The sequence below is a fragment of the Macaca nemestrina genome, chromosome 8 (assembly GCF_043159975.1).
Source record: "Macaca nemestrina isolate mMacNem1 chromosome 8, mMacNem.hap1, whole genome shotgun sequence".
Lineage (NCBI taxonomy): Eukaryota > Metazoa > Chordata > Mammalia > Primates > Cercopithecidae > Macaca > Macaca nemestrina.
In genome coordinates this window covers 141,620,889-141,640,198 of record NC_092132.1, presented here as the reverse complement: position 1 = coordinate 141,640,198, position 19,310 = coordinate 141,620,889, and the positions used below count along the sequence as shown (strand labels likewise).

General features: G+C 42.5%; 1 protein-coding gene across 10 annotated transcripts in view; it reads right to left on the bottom strand.

Annotated features, from left to right (window-relative positions):
- Nucleotides 1-8,150: 8,150 nt before the first annotated feature.
- LOC105491127 (DLC1 Rho GTPase activating protein) overlaps nucleotides 8,151-19,310 on the bottom strand; it is a 520,902-nt gene continuing 509,742 nt past the window's right edge. For all 10 annotated transcript variants that reach the window (XM_071068619.1, XM_071068618.1, XM_071068615.1 and 7 more), the window contains 6 exons: nucleotides 17,383-17,596; nucleotides 16,093-16,207; nucleotides 15,011-15,229; nucleotides 13,242-13,459; nucleotides 11,036-11,209; nucleotides 8,151-10,676 (listed from right to left, as the gene is read on the bottom strand). In XM_071068619.1, the coding sequence (XP_070924720.1) occupies nucleotides 10,556-10,676; nucleotides 11,036-11,209; nucleotides 13,242-13,459; nucleotides 15,011-15,229; nucleotides 16,093-16,207; nucleotides 17,383-17,596 (1,061 nt within the window). In that variant the 3' untranslated portion in view covers nucleotides 8,151-10,555. The remainder of the gene's footprint in view (nucleotides 10,677-11,035; nucleotides 11,210-13,241; nucleotides 13,460-15,010; nucleotides 15,230-16,092; nucleotides 16,208-17,382; nucleotides 17,597-19,310) is intronic.

Here is a 19,310-nt window from a genome sequence, read left to right as displayed (position 1 = left end):
AGGACTGCACTGGTTCTTCCTTTTTTTGTTGTTGCTTAAAGAGAGTTTGGTTTTATTTGAAGGATGCTGTTTTTTATATTTCCTGATTTTATCTCTATTTGTTCTTTTCTTGGGATTAAACAGGTTTAGAATCAGAGGAAACTAGGAAGTGAATGAAAGCAAACAAAAGGAGTTAGCCTTTGAAATGGTTTTCTTATTCTGTTAGGTCTCCTATGTCATGAAATGGCTCTGTTCAAAAATCACCAAAAACTGCAGTTCTGAAATTTAAATGCCCACCGGTCCTCTGAAAGGCAGCTTGACCTTAGACTGAATGAGCCACTGAAGTCATTCATGCAAAAGGGATGGAACTCTTGGGTCTCTCAGAGTAGAAGGCCACTGGGTTATGGGATATGCCCGTGGTGGCAAATATTAATCTGATCCAAGAATGTTTGTGGGATTAGGTTAGCTAAAACAAAACCAAAAGCAACCCAAAACCCCCACCAAACCAAGAGCTTTACCCTCATCCTGTCTTACCGGCCAGATCTGCTTTCTTCCAGAATTTTAGTATCTTCTTTCCTTTCCAACAGGTCGTTCAGAAACATATTCTATTTTCAGTATTCTGCATCCTGGGGTGAAATAGTCTCTGGCTCTTTGAGATATTTCAGCATTTTCTTCTTGCTTTAATAATCATTACAGACTGTGTGACTTCGAATTTCCTGCTTTCTTGGAATGATATTAATGATCTATTTATATGTTTACGTTTTGAAACACTGCAACAAAATAGAGCTCTGCTTATCTTTGTTACTGAAAAAAATACATCCTATCTGCTGGCCCCGGAAGTAAGGAAAACTGTTTTCTCTGGGACGGATGTCAAATCCCCCATTTCCTTGATTAATCACCTCCTGTGCTGAGTGCTGGAGAGAGCCAGGAACTGTCACTGTGCTGCAGACTTGGGATTGTTGAAGTGAATGGCCTTGGACAGTCCTGAGATTTTAAAAAAAAAAAAAGTTTTTAATGTTTAATTTTTGTGAGTACATAGTAGGTGTATATAGTTACGGAACACAGGAGATGCTTTGAGGCAGACATGCAATGTAAAATAATCACATCGTAGCAAATGTGGTGTCCGTCCCCTCAAGCATTTATCCTTTGTGTTACAGAGAATCTATTTACACTCTTTAGGTTATTTTAAAATGCACAGTTATGTTATTATTGATTATAGTCACCCGGTTGTACTATCAAATAGTAGGTCTTATTCATTCCTTCTAACTATTTTGTTTTGTACCCGTTAACCATATACACTTTTCCCCACTACCCTTTCCAGCTTTTGATAACAATCCTACTACATCCATTAATTCAATTGTTTTCATTTTAAGATCCCACAGCCTTCAGTTTTAAAAACCTTAGAAAACTGCTTTTCACGGAGAACACTCAAATTGTGTGCCAATAATAGTTATTTCACATTTCTTTCTGAGAGGCTTCTAGCCTTGATTAACAGTTATAAATAATACATGTATATACTGAAAATAAGAAAATGAATACATTACTTCCTCGAACAATTATACTGTGTAATATGAGAAATATTTGAAAACTGTGGAAAAGGTGGAGCAGGTTAAGGAATATAACAAAGATCCTTTGGAGGCGAAAGTCTAGAAACCACTAAGGAAGATGCGTCTTTGTCTCAGAATTGTTACTGCTGACTTTTGGGTGCAGACCTCTCTTATCAAACCTGGATCAGGGACTCCTTCCATCAAAGCTGACTCTGGGCTCTGAATGCTGCTGTTGGATGGCCAGTCTTACCAACATGAAAAGAAGCCACGATACCAGAGACAAGGGAACAGACACACAAAATAACAGGAACAGACAGGAACAGACCACAAAATGACAGCTGTGGTTGCTGGAACAGCAATGTCTGTGAGAGTTGCAGCGAGCCAAGAATAGTCTGAATTATTAGGCATTCTTTTCGGATCAGCTGCATCTTTATCTCTAGTCTGGAGATGTGTAGATTCCCTAGCAGCAAACAAAAGAGGTTATCCAACTCTGGCTTGAGAAATGTGGAGGCTGGCCATAGGTGGTGGAGATGCCGTTTTAGTCTTGTGGCAGGCAGAATGGTGAGTTGATGTTATCTGACCTGAAATATGGTCAGTTAGGTTTTTACAAATATTACTGTATTTCCGTTCATTCCTTTTATTTTCTTTCTCTTTCTCTTTTTTCTTTCTCTCTCTCTCTCTTTCTTTCTTTCTCTTTCTTTCTTTTTCTTTCTTTCTCTCTCTCTCTCATTCTTTCTTCTGTCTTTCGTCTGTCTTCATTTCCTTCCTTCCTTCCTTCCTTCCTTCCTTCCTTCCTTCCTTCCTTCCTTCCTTCCTTCCTTCCTTCCTTCCTTCCCTCCCGCCCGCCTTCCTTCCTTCCTTCTTTCCTCATCTCCGCTCTCTTTCTTTCTTCTTTTTCTTTTTCTTTTCTTTTTTTTGAGATGGAGTCTTACTTGTTGCCCAGGCCAAAGTGCAATGGTGGGATCCTAGCTCATTGCAGCCTCAAACTCCTGGGCTCAAGTGATCCTCCCACCTCAGCCTCCCAAGTAGATGGGACTACAGATGTGAACCACCATGCCCAGCTAATTTTTATTTTTTTTGCCGTAGAGATGGGATCTCCCTATGTTGCCCAGGCTGGTCTCGATCTCTTAGGCTTAAGTGATCCTCCTTCCTCCATCTCCCAATGTGTTGGGATACAGGCATGAGCTACCACACCCATCCTATTTCTTAAGAGCTTTATTATATAGGCCAAGAGAGCGATAGGGTTTAGATTGCTTGGAAATATTCTTAGATCTTTGAAATAGCATCTGCATTATACAAATACAGTAGCCATTAGCCACATGAAGCTATTTAAGTTTAAATTAATAAAAGATTAAATAAAATTAAGCATTCAACTCCTCAGTTACACTAGCTACAGCCACATGTGCTAGCGACCACCATATTAGACAGGGCAGATAAGGAATATCTCCAGCATGGCAGAATGTTCTAAGTACTGCCCTAAAATTTATTGAGTCCATTTGTAAATATTATGTGCTACTATATTTCTTTAAGCTTTCCTATCTCTTTAAACTTTTCCATCTGTAAAATGAGGCTAATAAGTTCTCTCCCTCAAAAGGCTGCTATGAAATTTACTTATTTATTATTTTTTTGAGACAGGGTCTCACTTTGTCACCTAGGCTGGAATGCAGTGGCATGATCACTGCAGCCTCCACGTTTCGGGCTCCAGCAATCCTCCAACTTCGGCCTCCAGAGTAGCTGGGACTACAGGTCGGCCACCATGCCCAGCTAATTTTTGGTACTTTTTGTAGAGATGGAGTTTTGCCATGTTGCCCAGGCTGGTCTCAAACTCCTGCTCTAGAACCATCCACCTGCCTCAGCCTCCCAGAGTGCTGGGATTACAAGGTGTGAGCCACCATACCTGGTACTATGAAATTGAAATGAGGTATTAACTGTATATAAAGCACATATTCTCTTACCCGGTGCATTATAATATTATAATAAATGGTAGCTCACGGCATGTCCATTCAGACTTGGGCCTAACACATTTGTGTTTTAAAAGTGCCTGTAATCCCAAAAGCTTTTGAAATGACCTCCTTGTAAATCAGACTGTTTTTGCAGAAACACATCACTTAGCATGGTTGGTGAGTGCCATTCTCAGAGTCATAAGAAGAGTAAGGTTTTTCCTTTCTGCAGTGTTTTGTATGTATGTATGTATTTATTTATTTATTTATTTTGAGACAGAATCTCACTCTGTCACCATTAGCTGGAGTGCAGTGGCATGATCTTGGCTCACTGCAACCTCCACCTTCCCAGGTCCAAGTGATTCTCCTGCTTCAGCCTGCCGAGCAGCTGGGGCTACAGAAGCCCACCACCACGCCCAGCTAATTTTTGTGTTTTTAGTAGAGACGGGGGTTTCACCATGTTGGCCAGGATGGTCTCGGTCTCTTGACCTTGTGATCTGTCTGCCTCGGCCTCCTAGAGAGCTGGGATTATAGGCGTGAGCCACTGCTCCCGGCCACCGTTTTGTATCTTAAGGGGAAAAAGGCTGGGCACGGTGGCTCACGCCTGTAATCCCAGCACTTTGGGAGGCTAAGGTGGGCGGATCACATGAGGTCAAGACTTTGAGACCAGCCTGACCAACACGGTGAAACTTCATCTCTACTGAAAATGCAAAAATTAGCCCGATATGGTGGTGCACACCTGTAATCCCAGCTACTTGGGAGGTTGAGGCAGGAGAATCTCTTGAACCCAGAAGGAGGTTACAGTGAGCTGAGTTCACGCCCCGCAATACAGCCTAGGTGACAGAGTGAGTGAGACTCCATCTCAAAAAAAAAAAAAAAAAAAAAAAAAAGGAGAAAGAGAAAAGGAAATGAGAAGCCCTTATGAGTTGTAACACTTTTAGCCTTGAACTCCCCTCCCCTTTAAAAAAAAATTCAATGGTTGAAAATTTTGTACAGAAACGTGTTTATTACTAAAGGTGTCAACACAGCCTTGAGTCCGCACAGACAAGCCAGCTGTTCTCATGGGAGCTGTGTATATACAGCCAAGATAATTACTTTGGGCTACAGCTACCAACATGATTTAGCAAACTCCCTGCCTGCAAAAGTCTCACCATCCCCTAGAGAATGGGCCCAAACTCATTGCAACTGTGCAGACCTACCTGAGCTTTTCCTGCCACAGGCTTTTTAAGATTTGTTATAATTTGCATTCCTTAGGCAAATGGAATTTAAATTCCTTAGGCAAATTGCATCCTGATGGAACACCAAGATGACATGCATGCCATGATCTCATTGTTTGGGATTTCTGCTTTAGAGTCATTAATGTATGCCTCAACGGGCAGGGGAGGGAAAGCAGCTGGGCTGGGTTCCACTTGGCTTTCCTGAGTGCTCCCTTACAGCTGAATAACCCTTGCTTTTCAAAGCACCTTCACAAATATCCCCGTAGCACTTCCTGATATTCTTGTGTGGTGGGGAGCGCGTTATGAAGTGTTGCAGAAAAGAGTCACAAGACTGGTATTCTGGTCCCGGGTTGCAAGTTAAGAAGCCTGTCAGAGATGTTCCTGTGTGCCCACTAAGAAATGCATGATAAGAGGGAATGGGTGGGCTGTGATCAGACCACATTTGTCATTAACTGTTCTGTTCTTGCGCAAGGGGAGAATCAGGTCCTATGTGTCACAAGGAGGAAAAGCGGAGTCTGCACATTTCAAATCATACATTTGATTTGCTAGACAGAACTACAAATTCTTTCAACCATCAACCTGAAATGAAACTTTCTCCTCCTACTTATCTTCACCGATTTAAATTCTCCTGTCATCTCAGTAATAGGGTGACAGAATTTCCTTGGGACTCTGACTAACGTGGCATAAACCAATAAGTATCTGAGACAGGTCTCAATCAATGTAGATGTTTATTTTGCCAAGGTTAAGGACAATGCCTGGAAGATGGGTCTGTGAATTTCTACAAAGATGATTTTGAGGCTTCAGTATTTAAAGGGGAAAAGCTGGTTGGAGGGGGAAAGAGGGAGGGTATTACTAAATCCACCAGCTGCAAGAGAAAAGGAGCAGGTAGGGGGCTGGGCATCGTGGCTCATGCCTGTAATCTCAGCAGTTGGGAGGTCGAGGCGGGTGGATCACTTGAAGTCAGGAGTTCGAGATCAGCCTGGCCAACATGGTGAAATCCCGTCTCTAGTAAAAATACAAAAATTAGCCGGGCATGGTGGCGTGTGCCTGTAGTCCCAGCTACTCAGGAGGCTGAGGCAGGAGAATCTCTGGAACCCGGAAGGTGGAGGTTGCAGTGAGCCAAGATCGTGCCATTGCACTCCATCCTGGGTGACAAAGTGGGACTTTGTCTTTTTTTTTTTTTTTTTTTTTAAAGAGCAGGTAGGGGAATAGTCAATTATACCTTTGTCTGGTGCTCAGTAAATGGGCACTTTACATAAGGTAATGTGATTATAGAGTAGTTATCTCCACAGATATTTAACCTTTTATCTGTAGGTATCTGCTTAGGAACAAAAAAAAAAGGCAGTTTCTTGCATGATCAGCTCTCAGCTTAATTGTTTTCTTTTGGCAGAGTGAATTGGTGTCCCAAGTTTCTATTTTCCATTCACAGAAGCTATTTTGTTGTGGACTTTCATGTTCCTAGTTCTTCCTGATTCTAATCCTGCAGCCATGGTGGATTGGTATGCTGAGAAATTGCCTCTAGATTAGGGAGCGATCAGCAAGGGGCAGATGGTGTGAGGAACGTGGATGTGAGCTCGAATCACAGTTCTCGTTCTTCTGGGTCTGGTGGCTTTAATGAGTCACTAACTCTTGAAGCCAGTGCTCGCCAAACTTTTTGGCACCAGGCGCCGGTTTCGTGGAAGACCATTTTTCCGCGGAGGAGGTTGGGGAATGATTTTGGGATGAAACTGTTCCACCTCAGATCATCAGATCCCAGGGAGTGTGGAGCCTGGATCCCTTGCATGTGCAGTTCACAATGGGGTTCACGCTCCTATGAGATTCTAATGCTGCCCATCCCACAGGAGGTGGAGCTCAGGCAGGAAGTAACGCTAACTGGCCTGTTGCTCGCCTCCTGCTGTGTGGCCTAACAGGCCAGGGACAGGTACCTATCTGTAGTCTGGGGGTTGGGGACACCTGCTCTAAGTCATATCCTGACCATAGAATGGTAAGGACACATAGGCTTCACGGGGTGCATGTGAGGCTTAAGTAAGCATATGAAAAGAGGATAAAGTGCTGTAAAGACACATGAATGCAGCTGTAAAATCCCCCACATCCCTATCACCCCCCGCTTTCTGCACTCCCCTGTCTAGTGGTGTTGGAAAGTACCTATATCGGATTGTCTTCATTTTTCTTTAGATCTTACTTTTCAAAAATTTCAGTTGTCTCCACAGCCCTGAAAAACAAACTTCATAAAGAATCATGTAATGTGGTTAGATTTGCCCAACTTCTTCCATTCAATTGGTAGATAGGATGCTTGGAGTGTGTAAAACAATTACCTTGAGCTTTGTTAAGCCCTTCGCTTCTCCTCCTGAGTGCGTAGGAACCCGTTCTAGTGCTCACCACGTGGCACTGACATTTCTATTTTAAAATCTGTGAGGGCAGATTTTAATTCTGCAAGGGCAGGGTGATGCCGACCTTGCTCACAGCTTGATCTCCAGTGCGGGGTACATAGCTAGTGAAAAACTGACAAAATGCATTAAGCACGTAGTAGGTGGTGTGGCAAGAGCAATCTAAACCCACAGTGGGGGCTTGTGAGGGTGGCTACTCCCACCTTGGTAACCTTGTAAACTATTGGGAACCAATGATTCCTGATCTCTCCAAATAACTAAAGTATTAGGTATTCAGGCCTAAGACATTTTGATCTTTATTTTATACAGCTCTGAACAAACCAGGTCTGAAGAGCCAAGTAAAAAAAACCTCCCTGATGTGTGTGTGTGTCCTTTAAAAAATGATAAGGGGAAGGCTGGACATGGTGGCTAATGTCTGTAATCCCAGGACTTTGGGAGGCCGAGATGGGGGATCGCTTGAGTCCAGGAGTTTGAGACCAGCTTGGGCAACATGGTGAAACCCCGTTGCTACAAAAAATACAATAATTAGCTAGGTGTGGTGGTATGCGCCTGCAGTCCCAGCTATTTGAGAAGCTGAGTTGGGAGGATTGCTTGAGCCGAAGAGGTCAAGGCTGCAGTGAGCCTTGATCACACCACTGCACTCCAGCCTGGGCAACAGAGTGAGATGCTGTCTCAAAAACAAACAAACCACAAAACAAAAAACAAAACAAACTATGATAAGGTTAGGGTCCCCCCACCCCCGACCTTTTCCTATGACCAAAGTAAATATTTGTTGAAATACAACCTCTTCTAAGATAGACATCACATTGTGAGACATGTGATTTGTTAAAATGCCATCACAACCTGTTTAAAATCAGTAGCCATAGTATCTATATGATCTATGTCACCTTCATCAGTTTAAATTTAAGACTCCATCAGGTTAAATAATTTGTCTTTTTCAGTTTAAAACTTAAGATCCCATGAAGTTGGACAATTTCCAGTCTCTGTCATCTGAAAATCAGCAATGAATGAAAGGGAGGCTTTAAGATGATCGGGATCCTAGATGCTCTTCCCTTTGCAATAACAAGCTAATCCAATCAGTTCAGTTTAGCAAATAATAAATTTATTAGGTGCCTACAAGTACAAAATACTGAAAGCTGCTGCAGGGGATTATAAAGATGTGTAGGAGACGAGCCCTGCCCTCAAAGAGCTTACAATCTAGACAATTAGTCACACAAATAAGTTGTGATGGCGCTCTAATTGATCTCAGCAGAGTTCTTGAAAATGTTCATATCCTTCAAATTTTTCTCTTGTCAAATTAAATAGTGGGAAAGAGACCTTTTGTGGCATTCGTCGGCGAGCCTGACTCTGCTTGCGAGCATCTTTCTGCTGTTGCACGTTCTTGTCATCCTCTCAGCATCGTTTCCTAACTGGACCTTTGTTTGGAGAGAATCTCCGTGCTTCCTGAACCTTCACCAGGGTTTCCTGTTGGGAGTGGGTGGCTCAGTTGCAGTTTGGCCTTGGAATGATTTGCAGTCCGATTTTTCCTTCAGCAAATCGCTCTTTTGATTGTAGCTGATGCTAAAATGCTATGCTTTGCAATGTGTGGTTTTAAGGGTGGGAGTGAGATGCAATATTAAGGAAGGCAGCCCAGACGTTTCCCTTACTTTAAACATTTAATAGTGCACTTATTGATTATATTCTGTACAGATACAGAGCAAGTTATAAACCTCTTCCTTTTATTTATTTTCTTCACTTAGACTGTATTCACGTAAAGTGTATTTACAATAAGGAGAAAAAAGCCTTGAGGTACAAAACCCAAAAGAATATCTGAGGTATAAATACAAGTATATCTTAAATAATAATCTTTATCATGCTTTATCTATGTTTGAAAGCACAGTGGACATGTTTCTTAATAGAATGGTATATACAACATACAATCTTACAAATCTGGAAGCCATCAAAATTGAATATCCAAGTATATCTTCATGAGGAACACTGATATCCAAAATACTCAAATTTTAAAACTCTAATCTGACCCCCTGCCCCAAAATTCTTCAAAGAACCTTTGAAATAACACTGAAAATGGTAACTACATTATAACAAAATAAAAATCCTTCTTACAACTCTCATTCATACATTATTCACTTTTGATCCATACAAAATAAATTTACTAATACTGTCTCTTGAGTCAATCCTTACCATTCCAGTAAAACCTGAATAAAGACCACCCTTCTAAAAAACTTCACTGGTTTGAGTTGGTTTTCTTGTTGTTTTTTACTATGATTCCTATTTTTCATTACCACTTAAATATATTTCAAGGGCATTCTAAAGGAAAAAAAAGAAAGAAATGTAGGAAAAATAAAATAAGACAAAAGGTCATAAAACCAGAAAACCTATTGATAAGAACAAACCCAATTAATAAACACATGTGGCTTTCGGGAATGCCGTTAACAACCAAAGGCAGGGGAAAAAGCCTTTCCTAGGCGGGTTAAATTTACAGGGATTTCCTTGGGCCACACAGTTTCCTATATTCCCAAACATAGTGTCTTAAAGCGTTTCTGTTACAAACACAAAAATGCAAAGAATTCTAACATGGAAAACGTTTTGATGCTTGATTTAAGAGTAAGTGTTATCACGTTCAGTTTTTACATCTCAAACAAAACAAAACCCTGTGGATCACAGCCAGTAAGTCCGGAGGGAGCAGTTCATCCCTGAACTAATCCATACTGGTTAAAACTACATCACTATTTGCAATCAGGTCTACAAAGAAACTGCATTTGAAATGGGTGTCAGAGCCAATCTATATTCAATCAAAGTACAAAAGAGGTTGGTGGAGAAGGAATACGCTTAGTAACTTGGAAAAAAAAAACAACAAAGCATAAACAGACAAGGGTGTCGGGCCCCCTTTCTGGGTGGATTCACGGGTAGTCAGATATTCCAGGTTAAACTGAACCTGACGCATCAATCTCCTTCTTGGAGGTGTCTCAGTGTGCCAGACACTGAATCCATCTTAGACATCTATTGCCATTCAACCAGCAACAAACACACATTCACACTCCTCTGTGCAAACCTTTCTTTGCTCATCTTGGTGAGAAAACACGTCAAAGAGTACCAGCTATTCCAGTGGATACACCAGTCCCTCAGCACACTGCAAATAAAGCGACACAGGTACGCATACACCGATATCACGAGAGAATGAAGTATCTTCATTATCTTCCATAATGTATCTAAAGAGTTTTGCTTCTCAGAAGCAATTTGAATAAGAATACAAATACATTTTTTTTTGCACAGTCTTACATATTCCAGTCAAGGTCTATGAATACAGACCCTCAACAAACAGGAAGCAGCTTTAAAAATGTATCAAATTGCTATAGTCAATTCCTACACTCCAGCACGTAGTTTTCTTTGTTTCAGGATTAGACACAGAACCCATTCTTCAAGGACTGGCAAAGGTTCTAGAAACAAACACCCTGGTGGTGGAAGCGGTTGCTTTGCTTCAGTGATCACCTAGATTTGGTGTCTTTGGTTTCAGTGTTCTGGTTACTGAAGGAATCCCGGATCTTTACAACTTCAGCTGCACACAAATGTCCAAAAGATTTTGTGTACCACTCTGGCATGTGGCCCCTATCAGAGAAAAGAAAGAAAAGCAGATGAATCATTTAAGTTAGAAAGCATGGAAATAAAATGGGAAACGTCTGTTTGCTAGTTCAAATGCATAAAATCTATCACTTCCTGTGGCTTTGAATTCATGGCCAAGCTACCGTATTTGCTTTGCTTTAGAACTACATTTTCTAAGGGATCCAAATTAGGAAGCGGTCGCTGGAAGACCAACAAACATGAAATGCTACTGTATAAACACCACTCTTCATGAAGTCACCAGGAAACAATGATGTGTTCATTTAGGGCATTCTTTGCATTAAACAAAAAGTCTGAATTTCCTTCATGACCCTCACCGTATTAAAAAAATCAGAATCAGAACATACCTTAAGTCAGCTCTGCACATGTAGGTGAGTTTGGATTTTCCTGGCCCACAGGGTTCAATCAAATACCTGGACAAGAGTACATTAACCCTCACACCCACCACAGGAGCCCGATCGTGATCCACGGAGGTCAGTAAAAGGGCACAGGCTCCTTTGGGTAAATTAGTCCTCCAGGTTCTGTAGAGACAAAACCAGAGGCGGAAATGATGCAATTTCATAGAAGCCAAGTTTAAAATCATGCTTCACTCTTCCCTATTTGCAGTGGGGTGATGGGTCAGGCTCAGTGGCTGTGCTGTGTGGCCCAGGCCTGGATAAATGGCATCCTCTAAGCTACTTGCTATGGTGTACATGTGTTCCCCAAAAAGCATGTGCTAGAAACTGAATCCCCAATACAACAGTGTTGGGAGGTGGGGCCTAATGGGAGCTGGATTAATGGCAATTATAAGAGCTTGAGGCTGGGTTCCGTGGCTCACGCCTTTAATCCCAGCACTTTGGGAAGCTGGGGAGGGAGGATTGCTTGAGATCAGGAGTTCAAGACCAGCCTGGGCAACATAGTGAGACCTCATCTCTACTAAAAATAAAAAATATTAGCCAGGCATGGTGGTGTGCCCCTGTAATCCCAGCTACTTGGGGGTCTGAGATGGTAGGATTGCTTAAGCTGTAATCATGCCACTGCACTCAAACTTGGGCAACAAAGTGAGACCCTCTATCTCAAAATAAATAAATATATAAATAAAAATGGCTTAAAGCTGCACATTTTCTCTTTTGCTCTCCCTTGCCCTCTCTTTGCCCTTCCACTATGGGAGGACACAGTAAGAAGACCCTCACTAGGCTGGGCATGGTGGTTCATGCCTGAAATCCTGGCACTTTGGGAGGTTGAGGTAGGAGGATCGCTTGAGCCCAGGAGTTTGAGACCAGCCTGGACAATATGGTGAAACCATGTCACCACCAGAAACAATCAACAAGTTAGCCAGGCATGGTGGCACATGCCTGTAGTACCAACTACTGGGGAGGCTGAGGGGGGAGGATTGCTTGAGCCTGGGAGGTGAAGGCTTCAGTGAGCCATGAGCTTGCCACTGTATCCTGGCATGGGTGACAGAATGAAACCATGTCCCCAAATCAAACAAACAAACAAACAAACAACCGGATGCAACTCCTTGATCTTGGACTTCCCAGCCTTTAGAACCAAGAGCCAAATAAATATCTGTTCATTATAAATTGCCCGGTCTGTGACATTCTGTTAGAGCAGTATTACTATTATATGCACGAAGACACTATACAAGGACTCCCGAATGAGGAACTCTGTACAGAGTCGCTGTTACAGAGGGTTTATATGCTCAGACAGTCTCCTCTTTGAAAAAAGAGCCAATTTGAAGTGTAGCTTAAAACCATTTTTTCTATTTCACAAATGTCTTGGAACACAGACACCTAAAGGAGCACTGGCTGTTTGAAAAGGTCTGGACTTCCAACATGACATTTCCTCAAAGATTTTTGGAATTCTTCTTTCAGTAATATCTCAAGAGAATTTATGAATTACACATAAATCAGCCTTAACCACATCTCCCTTGGGACTCAAATGTTATTTCCTGGCTTATTCATTCACTAGCTGTTTCTGACAAGAAAATCTATCCTAAAAGGGGCAAAAATCTGCTACCAATGAGCATATTCATTGGAAGGCGCCTCTCTTTCCGAGCTCAGTTACCAAGGAGTTCAAGCCATTCTCAGTGAGGAACACATTGCTAGAATAAATGTAGATCTGTTTTCCACATTTGAAGGTGTTCACTACTTTTCTGGAGGCATATGTTTTGTTCTGTTTATTTAGAAACAAAGTCTTGCTCTGTTGCCCAGGCTGCAGTACAGTGGCATACTCACAGCTCACTGCAGCCTCAAATTCCTGGCTCAAGAGATCCTCCTGCCTCAGCCTCCCGAGTAGCTAAGACTACAGGCATGCACCACAACATCTAGCTAATTTTTAAAAATTTTTTGCGGAGATAGGGTCTTGCTATATTGCCTGGGCTGGTCTTGAACTCCTGGCCTCAAGTGATCCTACTGTCTTGGCCTCCCAAAGTGCTGGGATTACAGGTGTGAGCCATCATATGCCTGGCCTCTACTTTAAATAATTATACCATCTTGTAAGATCAGTGACATATAGGCTTGGTTCATATATGGAGTCATCCTTGTCACAAAAAAACAATTTGGAAGTGCTCACCTTAAAACAACGTAGTCTCGAGCAGGATGAGGTGCCATACTGTTTTGGACATACTGGTAAATTTCAGTTTGGCTGTCCAGAATTTCAATCACTTTTGAATCCAACAGGTCTACATCCCAGAGGTGCTGTTCTTTAAGTAGGCGCTTTAAGATTTCCTCTGGCACAGCAGGGACTTCAATGGTTGACCTCCAAAGCCTCAGAGGGGGTCCTTCGCTCACCTGGAAAGAGGATATATTTCTCAGTGCCAAGGCAATCCGTACACACCTAGTTTTTGAAGTCAAACTGTTAGTTAGACTAACAATTTTAGTCACATATAATCAATGTTAATTGATTATATAAATCATATAAACAATATAATCAATATATAAATATTGGAGGGCTAATAAATCTATGACTTAAATAGGCTGCTATCCCTAGGCTTTAAGAGCAAGCCAGAAAGTGAACAAAAGCTGTTGTCAACTCTGGTCAAAATTATGACATTTGGGCTGGGTGCTGTGGCTTATTTCTATAATCCCAGCACTTTGGGAGGCTGAGGTGGGTAGATCATCTGAGGTCAGGAGTTCAAGAACAGCCTGGCCAACATGGTGTAACCCTGTCTCTACTATAAATACGAAAATTAGCCAGGCATGGTGGCAGACACCTGTAAGCACAAGTACTCGGGAGGCTGAGGAAGGAGAATCACTTGAACCTAGGAGGCGGATTTTGCAGTGAGCCGAGATCACACCACTGCACTCCATCCTGGGTGATAAGAATGAAACTCCATCTCAAAACAAAACAAAACAAATTATGACATTTGTTTTGTTTTTCTGGGACCTGTATCAGGGTGCATGCAATAAAGAAATATCAGTCACTGGCCGGGCGTGGTGGTTCACGCCTGTAATCCCAGCACTTTGGGAGGCGAAAATGGGCAGATCACAAGGTCAGGAGTTCGAGAGCAGCCTGGCCAATATGGTGAAACCCCATCTTTTCTACTAAAAATACAAAAATTAGCCAGGCATGGTGGCGGGGGCGGGTGCCTGCAGTCCCAGCTACTTGGGAGGCTGAGGCAGGAGAATTGCTTGAACCCGGGAGGCAGAGGTTGCAGTGAGCCGGTATGGCGCCACTGCACTCCAGCTTGGGCGACAGAGCAAGACTCCATCTCAAAAAAAATAACGAATAAAAAATAAAAAATAAAAAATCAATCATTTACACTCATTTCCAAAGCCTGCAAGGCCACCCAGCCTACTCCCATTGTTTATGTATTTTCAAGATGGTAGAGGCAGCATCAACATATACCTCCGAGGGACCTATCCTGCTGAGCCTTACGAGATGCCTCTGCCCTCAAGATGTTTACTAGTCCTAACTGGAATTAATTTCCCCCTAAGGATCCCTGCTCATTAAAGGGCCAAGAGAACAGTAAGAACAGAGAAGAGTGCAAAGGGTTTCTGACCAAATTATGGAAAAATCGAAGCGTGTCATAGGATGTTCCACAGCTCAATGCCATTAGCAAAACATTCCAGGGAAGTCTAGTGTGATTCTGCAGAGCCAAAGGACTTCATTAGAAATAGTTGAAATCCTCTCCCAAGTGTTACACGGGATGAAAATTACTCTTCCTTTGCCCGGTTTCCACTCTCACCAGGGGCATCTGACTCACCCGGGTGCCCAGCTCTACAAGAGAGGGTGTGGGCTACAGATCCCCAGAGAGATTAGTTGGCAAAAGCATGTTATCTCTGATGGACCCAAGCCTCGACGCCTGGACTGAACTAGCCGACAACAGGGTGAAGCCTTACCTTCTTATAGGACAGCTCAGCCTGCTCCGAAGTGGAGTAGCTGACCCAGCCTTTAAACTTCTCTTTGACTTCTTTAAACAGGCCATCCACACAGTCCTGGAGGAAGTGTTGGTAGTCAGCTGAGTCATCATTTCCCAGGTGCCCGAGTGCCTCCAGCGTGAGGGGCTTCAGCTCTTGTTCAGTATAGGAATTACGACATCGGCTCATTTCCTCGGGAACCTGTGCGGAACGTGACAGACAGAAAGGAGGTGGGTCCGCCTGTACTCAATCTCAACGCCCATCAGTGGAAAAGGCTAGGCAGGAACAGTGGCCTGGTCCTTAAAGCAGCACAGGCATCTTTCCGCCAGAGGTGGGCTATCATGCTGACCTCACGTGGTACCATGAGGATATGAATAGATCACCTCCATAAATGTATCTGAAATCTTATTCCCATGTAAGGTCTTCTTTGGAAAGTTAAGAGTAGGGGGAGTGAATTACATTGATCAAAGCAGGTTTCTCAGATACAGAAGTGGATACAGAAGTTTAATTCCAGATAATTTGTTGCCTTTTTTTCTTTTCCTTTTTCTTTCTTTTTTTTTTTTGAGGCAGAGTCGCATTCTGTTACCCAGCCTGGAGTGCAATGGCAGAATCTTGGCTCATTGCAACCTCCATCTCCCTGGGCTCCCGTGATCCTCCCATCTCAGCCTCCCAAGTAGCTGAGACTACAGGTGCACACCACCATGCCCGGCTCATTTAAAAAATTTTTTTTTGTAGAGATGAGGTCTCATCATGTTGCCTAGGTTGGTCTTGAACTACCGAGCTCATGTGATCCACCAGCCTCAGTCTCCCAAAGTGTTAGAATTACAGGCGTGAGCCACAACGCCCGGCTGCTTTTCCTTTCTAACTAAAGGGACAATTTCATTAAGCATAATTAACTCTAGCTGATACATTATAATATATGTAAATAAGACATTCTCGGCTATTTATACCATCTCCAGCTGTGGAAAAGGTCTTCAGGTAAGACATGAACAAGTATCAAGCCTAAGACTTTGTACCTATTCATATTATCCTTAATAAAGGAGCCAAGCTTCTCACTTCCTTACCTGGAAAAGCTTCTTGCACTCCGCGATCATATGGGCCAGCCCTTGAGTGGCAGCTAGGTTTTCATTCAAATCTTTCTGATCTGGTTTGCCCAAACTTTGTTTTCTTTGCATTACCCTAGATAGAAGAAATACAGGAGGGGAACAGTTCAAATATTTATATATTTTTCATCCAGGTATTATTCCAGGAAACCCAAAGAAAAGAGAAAAAATTTTTTTCACTGGAACCTGTTTATTGTTCAATTCATTAAGAGTGTTTTTACTTTGCTCACCTGAGTATCTCAGAGTTTTGTCAACAACACACAAAAAACATTAAAGAGATATGCTTTTGATGAAATCAAGGTGATTAAAACCATTTTATTAAATAGGTTCCTATTGGGAACAGGGCAGCTTGGAGGGGCAGTGTTTGCGTGGTAGGGGAGCAGCTTCTGAGAAATGTGGGAAAGGAGTCCCTGGGAGTTGGAGTAAACGGTGTCACCGTCTTTACCTGCCTGAATACACAGGCCCCTCCCACAGGTGAGGGCTAAGTCCATTGTTTCCTTGAGCTTTTGTCTTCATCTTATTTGATCTCTCTCCTCTACTCATCTCTAGTTCTGTATCCCATTACAGTTGGATTGCCCTAGTCAACTTTAAGAACTATTTAAATGTGGCCAGGCACAGGGGCTCATGCCGTAATCCCAGCACTTTGGGAGGCTGAGGCAGGTGGATCATGAAGTCAGGAGCTCAAGACCAGCCTGGCCAACATGGTGAAACCCCGTCTCTACTAAAAATACAAAAATTAGCCAGACATGGCAGCGCATGCCTGTAGTGCCGGCTACTGGGGAGGCTGAGGCAGGAGAATGGCTTGAACTTGGGAGGCAGAGGTGGCAGTGAGCTGAGACTGCACCACTGCACTCCAGCCTGGGCGACAGAGCGAGACTCCATCTCAGAAAGAACTATTTAAACATACATTTAAACACTGTACGACTTTCAAAAGCAACCTAACCTTCACTAGCATAACTAGGCCCCAGGCCTCTAGCTAAGAAATACTTTTCAAGTTCCTTTAGAGCTGAGGAAAAGGATCAGTTGGATGGATTTAGTCTGTGGGGGTTAAGTCCCGTGAGACTGTTTTCTCATGGACACCAATAGACCAGTCTCAGGCATGTCTTTATTAGCAGTGTGAGAATGGACTAATACAGCGGTCTAACTTTCTTCCTTGTTTCGGGAAAGACTCCCACAAAACCACAAATACAGAGAGTCCTAGAAGAACGCAGGCTGCCCCCTCTGTGTACGCACCTCCCATGCAGCCCGTACCTGGGAGAGGAATTCTCTCTCTTCAGGGTATTGAGATGGAAGAGGGAAGGCGCTAAGCACACGGCCAGGTTGGTTGGGGTCATCTGGTTTTCTTTTACGGCCGCTGTGACATCGCTCAAGAAATAAAGCAGGGTCTGCAGAACCTCCCGGTTCTCGTCAGGCAGCAGCATGATGGCAGCCTTGATGGCCTGCAGGCGCTGGTCCTTGGGCACATCTGCACGACACCAGCACTTTCCCCATCAGCTTGGTGAATTTGCATGGATATTGCAAGGAAATGTCCCAAAGCAAATATCGGCATCAAATACCTCAGCCCAGTACTGAACAAGCACTTGTAGAAAGTGTACTAGAGGTGAATACGGTAAAAGTTATGAATTGCCACTGGCGTCACTACCCTCAAGTATTTCCTGCCTCGTGAAGGAGTGAAAAAAATTTTAAACACTCACGATACCCAAACACTCTTAAATCCACCTCAGAGTTCGGCTCTAGAGGATGCCTGTTCTTTTAGTTTACAGAACAGTTTTTTCTTAACGAAGCATGAGAAAAAAAAAATCCCTAATTTACCAATCTCAATTACTGAAAACACTATACACTTTTGTTTAGTGTCGATGAAAAATCTTGTCTGAAATATGTACAAGAACGTAAGAACGGAGATCTCTCAGCCCTGAGTACAAAATGTTCAGTATCTCTGGAGATTTTCATGAGTTTAACTGATTTGTTCATTCTTGAAATGGGAAAAGCAAGCTGCTAAAATATTCAGTTCTGAACTGAATTGAACTGAAAATATTCAGTTTAATTAATACATAGAATACATTGAATTAGTAATATCTTAAGTTTTTAGAAAGCATGCTTGAGAGGCTGTTATAAAAATGCATATGAATATGCAAATACATAAAAATGCAAATAAACCCATAAACAATCTACATGTAGAAAATGCTGATCCCAATCGTCAGGTCTCCTTGAATAGACAACTCTTTAAAAGAGCGTGTGGTGGAAAAATCAAGTCACTCAAATGTAGCTCCATAGGACAAACTGATTAAACAGCTCCATGGTTACAACACATAACAAATACCTTGGCAAGGAAAATGTGACCTGTGTTTTTATAAAATATGAAAGGATGAAACAACTAATGAAATAATCCAGACCAGCTCCATTTCTCATAAAATGAAGTCCACTGTGCCAGTCCTAGAGACAATTCGAGCGCTAAGAGAGGCTGCTTTTAAATTACATTGCTGTAATACCACACTGAGCCAAGAAAAACACAAGGCTGTAAAAGCCGTAATCCTGAACTTGATCATTAATTTAGACAACTGTTTTCTTTAAGCTTTACATAAAAGTAAGAAGGGCATGGGTATTGTTTTCCCAAGTATTTCTGGCAGAAACTGAGATGAATAACAGAAGAAGATTATGTATTCATTTTACAGCAAGATAAAACACACAGACCTGTGAAATTTTAAATCCAACAGCCCAGCAAGAGGGAGGTGAAGCAACTGAAATTTCTGTAGACAAGGTGGAGAGAGAAAGAGATCTTGGTACCTGATCTTTATCTGAGTGCTCAGATAACACTGTTCTAGAAACTAACGAAAGCCTAACTTGGATCTGCTGGTAAAAACGTACAGTTGCATCAGTCATTAGAGACTGGGAAATTTATTTTCGCATCATTCAGTAACTATACAGAAACCTGTTCCACAAACAAGGAGGCAAGGAAGAAAGTGATGACATGGGTTTCCAAGAGGTCACCATGCAGACCCTCTTGTCAAAAGAACGCTATCAAGGCCAGGCACGGTGGCTCACACCTGTAATCCTAGCACTTTGGGAGGCCGAGGTGGGAGGATCACTTGAGGTCAGGAATTCGAGACCTTCCTGGCCCACATGGTGAAACCCCGTCTCTACTAAAAATACAAAAATTAGCCAGATGTGGTGGCGCCCTC